This window comes from Corvus brachyrhynchos, unplaced genomic scaffold (genome assembly GCF_000691975.1).
Source record: "Corvus brachyrhynchos isolate BGI_N302 unplaced genomic scaffold, ASM69197v1 scaffold119, whole genome shotgun sequence".
Taxonomy (NCBI): domain Eukaryota; kingdom Metazoa; phylum Chordata; class Aves; order Passeriformes; family Corvidae; genus Corvus; species Corvus brachyrhynchos.
Window position 1 is genome coordinate 525,196 of NW_008240054.1, and position 10,110 is coordinate 535,305.

The 10,110-nt window shown below is 49.6% G+C and overlaps 1 protein-coding gene across 1 annotated transcript in view; it reads left to right on the forward strand.

Moving 5' to 3' along the window:
* Positions 1-10,110, forward strand: part of ANTXR1 (anthrax toxin receptor 1) — a gene marked incomplete at its 3' end in the record, with an annotated part of 83,939 nt that overhangs the window by 56,809 nt on the left and 17,020 nt on the right. Inside the window, exons 15-16 of the mRNA XM_017744683.1 lie at positions 4,135-4,230; positions 4,721-4,888. Of these exons, the coding sequence (XP_017600172.1) occupies positions 4,135-4,230; positions 4,721-4,888 (264 nt within the window). The remainder of the gene's footprint in view (positions 1-4,134; positions 4,231-4,720; positions 4,889-10,110) is intronic.

Consider the following 10,110-nt stretch of genomic DNA (forward strand, 5'->3'; position numbering starts at 1 on the left):
TGGACAGCCTGGCTGCAGTCAGAGGGTGCTAAGCTGGAGCCCCTCCAAGCATCCCAAGAGACACACACTGCCCTCACTGGGTTTTAGGCCCTGCCCTGTAAGCAGAGCCTAAAACCCACAGCTGAATCTATGCAGGCGCCACTTGTTCCCACAGCAGGGATCCAGGGACACAAAGCTCCCTGGAGTCTGGCAAAGCCAGGCAGGAGATCACCCACATGCCCAGAGCTTGCCCTTTCCTCATCACTCAGTCCCTTCCTTTCCCTGCTGCTCTGTCACCCAACATCCACGCACATCCCTACTGTGGCACCGGAGCCAAGCCACCAACCAGCCTGTAATGGGATAATTCTTAGGTCTCTTGTCCTCTTACCCACACACAGCACAGCAAACACACACAGGGAGGTGCTGGACAGAAAGGGCCATTCAGCAGCACTGGCACCAGACCCTGAAGGTCATTGTCACTGTCCTGGGAGGCAGCATGGACAGGAGGGACTTAACTCCCTGCTCGGCAGCTGCTGTTCAGCCAAGGGATGAAAGCCCTGTTCAGCTGGATCCACGCTGACTGTTGGGATCTGATCTCTCCCACAACATCCCTGAGGCCAGAGAATGACTAAAGGGGATTCAGCTGCTTGGAGAGCTGCTTGAACTCTCACTTATTATCATGGAATCACAGAATGGTTTGGGTTGGGAGGGTCCTTAGAGATCATTTTGTTCCACTCCCCTGCCATGGGCAGGGGACACCTTCCACTAGACCAGCTTGTTCAATTATTGCTGATCATTATTCCTTTCCAAATTGTTTTCCTTGCTCCTTCTGGAAAGCCTTGCTGGGGAGACAGCAAAACAAGCTCCAGAGAAAGGATCTGATAGGAATTTTTTGTAGACACCAAGGCAGGAAATTTATTCTGCTATTCCTGAAATGAAGCCAGGTCCCAGTGGTGTTCCAGTGCTCCTCCTTCCCTTTTACAGTGAGTTGTGGAAATATGGGAGGAGGAGAAAAGAACCTTTCGAGAGAGAGCATCTAAAAGAAAAAAGATGGGGCTGTTACTGGCAATAGATGAGGTGCAGGTATTACACCATGAGGGTGCGGAGTTTCATAGCCAATTTCATGTGGAATATCCAGGCAGGCCCAATGCAGTGCAGAGGCTGTGGGAGTTGGGTTTAATCCCATCCTGGTGTGGATTCCCATGACCTTATAGGATCTCCACCTTCCTGCAGCTCGGTGTCTGAGCTCTGGAGTGGGAACAGCTCAGCATCCTTCTCTCACCAAACCCGGACCTCCCTCTCATCTGTGCACACGCAGTGCTTTGTTCTTGGAGGACTTCAGGCAGGATCTGGACCACAGATAAATGGGGAGTTTCTGTGATGATCAAGGCTGGTTTGATAAACCTTTGTGCCTCAAGGATGAGCTTGTACGAAGCTGAAGTTGTTCAAACTGGAGAAGAGAAGATACTGGGGAGCCTTTAGAGATACCAAGGTAGCAAGCAAAACCTTCCACAGTAGGAGGAAATGTTCCCTGAGAACAGAGCAAGGTGTCCTCAAAGTGTAACAAAGCAGCTGAGAGGTGGCCATGGGATTTGGGAATGACTCCAATGTTGGGAGAAGGGGTAGAAAGGAGTCTTGAGGACAGCTGGATTTGCCTCTGTGTTCTCTCAACTGTAGAATTCGATGACAACATCTCTCACAGAGAAATGATTGTCGTGTCGTGGCTCAGCCCTTGGTGCAGGCAGAGCTCTCTATAAATGCTGAATTCTGACAAAATTCAGGCATTGCAGAGACAACTGGGAAAATAATTATAAGGGTGGGGAGAGGGGTAAGTTGTCCAAACTTTTTTTTTTAATATCTGGCCAAATTTAGTTTGAATTCTTACACTGAGTGGTTCAGACGTCCCTTGTGGAGCCTGAATTATCCTTGTGTTACCCACAGATGAGGTTCTCTCAGGTCAGGGTCAAAGTATCCAGAGCCTGGCCTGGCCTCTGAGATAAACACAGACCTTTGTTTTCTGCAATCCAGCACTTATGAATCTGGATCCCTGACTGTGAAATGCAGTTCTGTCCTGCTTCTTCTTATTTGTTAAAAGAAACTCTAGCTCCATCTAAAGCAGATTTTGGGGGTGGAAAGTTGCCAAGTGCTGTACAGTCAGTTTCCAGCATCCTTAAATGCACTTGAATTTTCCGGGGCTGTTTTTGAGGCTGCAGCTGGGTCAGAGCTGAAGCTCCTCAGGTACAAACGCTGGTGCAGCCACGTGTAGAAGAATACAGGTGAAGCAGGCAGGATGTGAGAATTCAGCCCTGGCTCACGGGGCAGTGAGCTGGGGGTGTGGGGATGGTGGGGACTGGGTGCCTCTTCCTTCCCATTTCCCTGCTGCCTCCCTGCCCTGACCCCCCGTTTCCAGTTCCTGCAGTTCCTCACGTGTGTGGTGAGCACATCAGCCAGGAGTGTAGGACATCCCTGGTGGGGGCTTTCTGCTTGTATTGCAAAACCTCCCCTGCCCTTCCAAACATGTAAACAGACTCATTCTGCAAAAAACTTGTGACTCCTTTGTTTTTCAAGGTCCGCGTTGCCTTTCTGTGCGTGTGCTGTTGTCCTGGCTCCCAACTTGCAGTGAGGGGACTCACAGGGCTTTTAAGGGCTTGTGGGGAAGATTTCCTAAACCTTGGTATTTCCTGTTGTGAGAAGTCCAGTCTGTGCTAAACTGAAGAGAGAGAAAGAGAATTGCTGAAGGAAAATATTTAGATGGCTTCGCTTCCAATTTGTTTTTCGGGTTTTTTTTTCTTTCTTTTTAACAAAAAAAAAGTCCTCATGGAAAACTTCATGCAGAGATATTGAGTTCTTGGGTTGCAGCAAAGAGCCTCAGCAGCTCTGCCTGGGGCCAGAGAGAGAGGGAAGCTCTGAAGAGAAGAACCTGGTAGTTGTGACCAATTGTTACCCTTCCCTTAGATCAGGACACGTTTTGCAGCCCAGTTTCTGTGTGTTTTGATAAACTGAAATGCTTTTGGTTGCCATGAAAACCGTAGTTTTTCTTGGATTTCCCCGTTTTTCAGTTTTCCTGATGGGGAGTTTCAATTTCAAAGTATTTTTGGCTTTCCCAGTTTTGGAAAGCTCCTAAGTTTTGGAGTTTAGCCAAATCTCTGTGAAAAATTAAAGAAAGAAGAAGAAAAAGGAGAGAGGGACCACTTTTCTTTTCTCTCCACGTTTTTCACAGGAAATACTTCACGTTTTTGATGAACTCTGCTTTTCTGCTTTGCCAGTTCACAGCCTGAACTGTAGAAATTAAAGGGAAAAGCACTATAAGAGCTCCACATACACTCTGACCCTACAAAGTGCAACAGAGAATTTAAAATACCTTGACTCTCACTAGAGCTTTAGCAGACTCATTTTAAATACACTTAAGGAAATGTTATTGATCTGTTAATTTGCCCGTATCTGAATGTCACCATGAGGTGTTGAGCACGTTTGGCTCTGTGGTTGGGGATGTGCCTGCAATGAGCAAGGGCAAGACACAGAATTGAAATCTCATTTTTCACACAGGGCCTGACTTTCTCTGGCAGGAGAAAGGACTCCCTGAAGCCACATGGACTTCCATGGGCAGCTGCCCCAGCCGAGGCACAGGTTCATTACAGGAGCTAATTCCATTCCTGTGATTTTTCCATGAGACTTTTCCGTTCTATTCCTCTTGGCCAGCTCCTGTCAATAAACCTGGGCATTCCCAGTGGGGTTGTTTCCGAAGGTACCCCGAGTTTGCCATCACTCAGGAGAAAATTTACTCCTTTTTTTACTCTTCCTCCATCCTGTGAGGCCTGAACTCCAATATGGGGATTTACCTGGGCTCTGGAGGGTCCCTGCAGCACAGGGAGCCACGAGCAGCAGCTGCCTCTCCCAGTCCCAGGTGAAGGGAAGGGGTGGCAGAGGTGAAAAATACCAAAATCTCATTCTTGCTGGAGCTGGATGGTACCTTTCAAGTGGTTGTGTTTATGTCATGAAACATTGTCCTTTCATGAGAGTACATCCTCTGGAAAGCAACAGGGAGAGACCGGAACCTTGCCTGCCCTGCAGGCTCAGAGGACAATGCTGCCTGGGACTTTTAATTCTTCTCCATCCCTGTCATTTTCCCTGACAGTGCCACCCCTTGTTTTGCAGGAGGAAGATGATGATGGTCTGCCAAAGAAGAAGTGGCCAACAGTCGATGCCTCTTACTATGGTGGGCGAGGAGTGGGCGGCATCAAACGGATGGAGGTGAGGAGATCCCAGCTCAGGGGTCAGATCTGGGCTGGGGACTGGGCTGTGACGTCCCCCTGCAATCTACCCAGGAGGGAACCCAGGAGACAGGCACAAACTTCTTTAGGCTTTTTTGGTACATCTGAGTCCAGATCATTTTTGTATGGGAATATTTGAGAGCCAAACACAGATTTCTGAAGTTTGGGAGTATCTTTTTCCTCTAATCCAGCAACGTCCAGGCCCATGCCTGGGATACAGGGGCAGCGCTGCCACACAAATTACAATGACATGGGTTTAGTTTTTCTGAAAACCTTCCCCTTTCTCACGTTTCTCATAAACCACCACAAAGGACAAGTTCAAAATTTGGGCTGCAGTCTAGAAACAAACCTCACAGCCTGTGCATTGCTCTTCAGCTTGGATCTGGGCACTGGGAAAACACAGGCAGGGCTCTGCTCTTGCAGCAGGGGTGTGACTGCAGCAGGTGACAGGGCCTGATCCCTCTTTCCAGGTGCGCTGGGGAGAAAAGGGCTCCACGGAGGAAGGTGCTAAGTTAGAGAAGGCCAAGAACGCCAGGGTCAAGATGCCAGAGCAGGAATACGAGTTCCCTGAGCCCAGGAACCTTGGGAGCAACATGCGCCAGCCCTCGTCCCCTCGGAAGTGGTACTCCCCCATCAAGGTGAGTCCAGCCCTGCCTGGTGCTGCCTGGGATGTGTGCAGGAGATCTTTTTGTCATGATGTGTGTTCACATCCAAGGCTCAGCTCTGCCCACAAACCCCTGATCCCAAGTGCTGCTGGAGTGGCTGTGCCTGAGGGAGCCCCCTGAACGTGTGCCTGGGGAGGTGCTGTGGGAAGGAGCCACGTGGGGCAATGGGAGTTTCCCACCTGGTTGGTCAGGTTTGGGAGTTGTGTTGCTTTCTTAGACCAGAACAGGATCCTGATCTCTTCCTGAATGGCAGCTTCTGGGAAGTGCTCACAGGGTGCAAAGGTCTACACTGCACATTCCCTGAGATGTCGGGAATAAACAGGATCTTCTCCAAAAATTATTAAGGGATTGAAGCATCTCTTGTGTGAGGAAAGCCTGTGGGAGCTGGACCTGTTCAGTCTGGAGAAGACTGGAGGGACTCTCATTAATGCATACAAATGTCTCAAAGGGGTGTCAGGATGGTGCCAGACTCTTTCCATTGGTGCCCAGTGACAGGACAAGGACATAACCTAAACCACAAGATTTTCAACTCAACAGGAGGAAGAACTTCTTTCCACGGAGGGTGGCAGAGCCCTGAACAGCTGCCCAGGGAGGAGTCTCCCTGTCTGGAGACATTCCAAACCCACCTGGATGTGTCCCTGTGTCACCTGCTCCAGGTGCCCCTGCCTGGCAGGGGGTTGGACTGGATGCTCTCCAGAGGTCCCTTCCAACCCAACAATTCTATGATTCTTTCCTTAGAAAGAGGGGAGAAAGGAGGAAGAAAATTCCTCCTGGATGTGTCCAGGAGAGGTTGAATCTTGTGGTTAAGAGGAGCAGAGCACACAGATCATGGACTGCATTAGCCAGGCATGGTATGAGGGCATTCCAGTGTCAGAGAGCTGATCTCCTGCCTCCAGGACAAATTCAGCTGTTCTCAGGAAAGGAGGGCAGTTTAACAACTGTGTGACTTCTCTAATGAACAGGAAAAAAATAATTCCACATTCCTGTTTCTCAGGTTTAACTCTTTTGGGAAATGCTGACACTTCTCTTCAGTCCAGGGTATTTGTAGTTATCAGGCCCAGAAAAGACTGAGAACACCCAATTCATATCCAAGTACAAACCTTGCACCTCTGGAGCTTGGGTCTGAAGAGCAGAGGTGCTGGTTTAGGGTCTTCAAATCCCTCCACGGGCAATTAACCTGCAACGAGGGTGTGTGTAGCACACGCAGTAAATAAACCTTTCAGTGTACAGAGCTTGCCTTAAACTTGATGCTGGGGAATGAGAAAGTGCCTCTCTGATGGAAAACAGAGGCTTCACTGTCCTGTTTCCTTCCTGGCCAGCAGCAGCCAGTGGGGTCAGACAAAAGCTGTGAGCCAGGCTGGAGATGTCCCACCCTGCAGAGCACTCGGGGCTCCCTGCACTGCCTCTGGTTACTGACCTGCTCCAGGTGGTGCCCACAGGAGCCAGGGCAGTGTCTGGACTCTCCTCAGTCCCTGATCTTGCAGCTGGTTCAAGTCCAGGGGTGGGAATGGCAGCGATGCTCAGGGGAGCCAGGGTGGTTTCCGGAGGATGCAGAAACATGAACTTCCTTGAAAACTCGGTCCAGCGCCTTCTCTCTTTCCCCCCTGGAAGATTATCGTCTCATAAACAGAGCCTCCCAGCAAGTCGTTTGCAGTTGTGTTGTAATGACTTCAGCATGCGTCGGTGAAGGTTGTTCCTTCCCACAGTGGGACAGGTTGGAGGCAGCGGTGCCGGCTCCGCGTGGGGAGCGCAGCACACCCCAGCCCCCGGGGCTGCCCTGTGCTCCTGAAGGAGCTGCGTTGTCACGGTGCTTCAGCGCGCCTGGGAAACGCACCAGGCCCACCTGGGAGCTTCTCCCTGCTCCTGGAAATCACCTCATCCAGCCAAGACACAGCGCCGTCGGATTTTGTAACTGAGCTGCCAGAAACACTGATTTTAGGACAAAGAGCCCCAAATACTTGCTCAGGCAGCTGGAACCATGTGGGTGCAACTACCTGAGCTCATTCCTTGAGAGCTGGGTCCTTTCCCACAGAAGATTCTGCTGAGCTTCTCCCCTTGCCCAGTTGATGCTGTTGGATCACAGCCCCAGGAGACTTCCAGTGAATTTTCAGGTTTGTTGCAGGTCTGTGTGCAGGACAGAAATTCTCCAAAGTTCAAGAGAGGCTTGGAGAGAAGATTCAATGTATATAGGGCTGAGGTTCAGTGCTGACTCTGGAATAGCTTTTGCTTCATAACAACAAGAATTCAGTTATAAGGGCGCCTGCAAATGTTAGGAGCATCTCATGGGTGATATATATTCTTAATTCCTTTAGAAATAGCTCTCTTATCTACCATTCCAACTGTATACAGGATAGAGACAGTTCCAATCCAAAACCCTGTATTCAAATACTCCCAAAACTTTGGAGTGTTCCACATCTGGATAGTATTTAGCAGCCTGGACCAGAATTTACCTAATTATTAATTGCCACCACACCCCTCACTGAGCTGCACCCAAAAAATGTATGGAGACAGGATAGCTGTCTCCGACACTTTCCTCATGGACAATCATCAGCACTCACCAAACCCAGGAAGGGTCATTCCTGTGAAGCAGAGTCCTGCTGTTGCTCTCCCTGGGCAGTAAGGAATTAGCAAAATTGGCAAAATTCATCAACAGTCTTGGCAGAAAGTCATGTCCTGGAGGTGTGAGCACAGGAGATGGATTTGCAGGGAAGCTCTCCTGGAGCCGTGGCAGGCAGGGAAGGTGGGAACAGCCCGTGAGCTGCCTGGGGCTGGACCCTCAGCCAGGGCAGCACTGGCTGGGATCCATCCTGCTTTGTCCAGTCTGGGTTTTAAAATAACAGAGAGGCTCCCACCACTTCTGGGGGGAACATTTCACAGATGCCCAGACCTCACCCATAGGAAATGTCTCAGCTTGAATTTTCCCTCATCCCCATGCTCCAAGTGCACTGTGGTTAAAGAGGTGTTAAATTTCCACCCCCTCCACTGGGCTGGTTGAAGCAGCCCTTTGGGAAGCAGATAAACATGCCTGTAACAACCTGCTTTAAAAAATCATGGTGAAGGAGAAGGGCAAGGAATTAAACTTCAGGAACAGCGAACCAAGGGTGCCTGAATCTGATACAGAGCCAGGAAATTCACATCGTTGGACCAGTCATCTTGCTGGCCACAGGCCTTCCTCAGCTGCACAAGTACCAGCCCTGCTCAGAATGTTCTGCCTTTTATGAAGGAGTTCTTCTTCCCTCTGTTTTTCAGTCTTCCCAGAGTCATGTCTGTAAGTAGGTAGACAGCTGAGAGTGGATAGATTGGGGTTTTTTTAATGCTCCAGAGATTTATTTGCTACCAAATGTGGCTACTGACACTTAACAGATTGGGGTTATTATTGTTGTTATTCTGATTTGCTGCTCTTACTTCTCAGCACACTGCCAACTGGATTATCCTGCTTTTAAAATGTCATTTCAACTGTTTGAAAAGTCAGTGCAGATAATCCAAGGGGAATGACAAATCCGAAAACTTCTTAAGAAACTCGCCAAACCCGTGGTTCATCTGACAGGGAGGGGCAGCACAAAACATAGATGGAAGTGAATCAGAGAGTCATGGAATCATTAAGTTTGGAAAGATCCTCAAGTCCAGCCATCCATCCAGCACCACCACCATGTTCACCACGAAACCACGTCCCTGAGTGCCACATCCACACGTTTTTTGAATGCTCCCAGGAATGGGGACTCCACCACTGCCCTGGGCAGCCTGGGCCAGGCCTTTCCAACCCTTGCAGTGAAGAAATTTTTCCCACCATCCAAGCTGAACCTCCCTGAGCACAACCCAAGGCCATTTCCCCTCATCGTGTCACTTGTTACCCAGAACAAGAGACTGATCCCCACCTGGCTACAACCTAAGGCTGAAGCAACAAGTGGTGCTCTCCAGAGGAAACCTCAGGTGAATCCCACGTGGAGGCCACTCCAGCATTTCCTGGGCCGCGTGTCCCTGGTAGTTCTCCAGCCTTTGTCCCTCCTGTCTCCATCACACAAAGCTGCCATGGCACAGCAGCCTGGCCAGAGAGGCCCAAGTGCAGCTTGGGTTTACAGACAGCTCCAAAAGAGCCTCTGCCTGACACCAGCAGGTCTGAGGAGCACCGAGGTAACTCAGAGTCAATGCAGTGTTGAATTAACTGTGAATGCAGAGGAAATTCCATGGCTGGAACTGTGCCCTCCTTCATTTTTCATCTGCTCCGACTGTTTCTTCTCTCTGGGCTTCAGATCTAGCAGGACTCAAGGCTTTATTTGCCTTCAGACCTTTCTTTTTTCTCCAAGTGACCTCGTGCTTCAACTGCAGAGGAGTTCCAGACATGGAGACACGGCCCATCCATGGAGAGCACAGGAGGGTTTTTGTTTCCAAGTGAAAGCATTGCCGTTTCATTTCTTCAGCCATCATCCTTTCCATGATGCACACTCCCTCTCTTCCACCCAGATGTCTCAGGCAGACCCTGAGGCTCCCAAAGATGGAGCTCTTGGCTTTTCCCAAGAAATCTTGGTAGGCTCTTGGAAATTGGGACTGCAGAGTAAAAAGGAATTTTTTTTGTTCCATGGAAAGTTGTTGCTTTGCCTCTGGTTTCCTAAAGGAGAAATGGAGGAAAAAGGTACTTATTTCTTAAGCTGTCAGAGTGGACAGGAGATCAAGAGCTTCAACCAGCTCTGCTGTAGAGGAAAGATGGATTGGAACAGAAGGAAGGGATGGGTTCCCTCAGGTCTAAGGAGTTCTGCTGTCCAAATGCAGAAGAATCTGACAGAGAAGCTTCTTGCTTATTCTCCTTTGAGAATAACAGACTTTCCTGGCTCTCACCTTAGGAAGTCTTTTCTCCATATCCTATGGAAACAAGTTCTATGCAGTCATTCTACGTGTCTGCCTCCACCCATGTGTCCCTCCAACTCCCAAATAAGCTTTGAACCATTGGCTGAACACACTGGTTGAGGAGCAGAGATCCCAGAGAGGATTATGGCCCTGATGGCTCCTTGGAAAGGGAAGAGAAGGACTCTGCCCCCATGAAAGGGAGTCTTTAGTTCGACACCAGAGACCTGGGGTCACAAAGGACCTTCCAAACACCCTGAGTGCCAAGTCTGGCCCTCACAGACCCCAAAGTGGACACAGCCAGACCAGGCCCTCAGGAAAATCTGCTACCTTACTCCAAATTAAGATCCTCACTC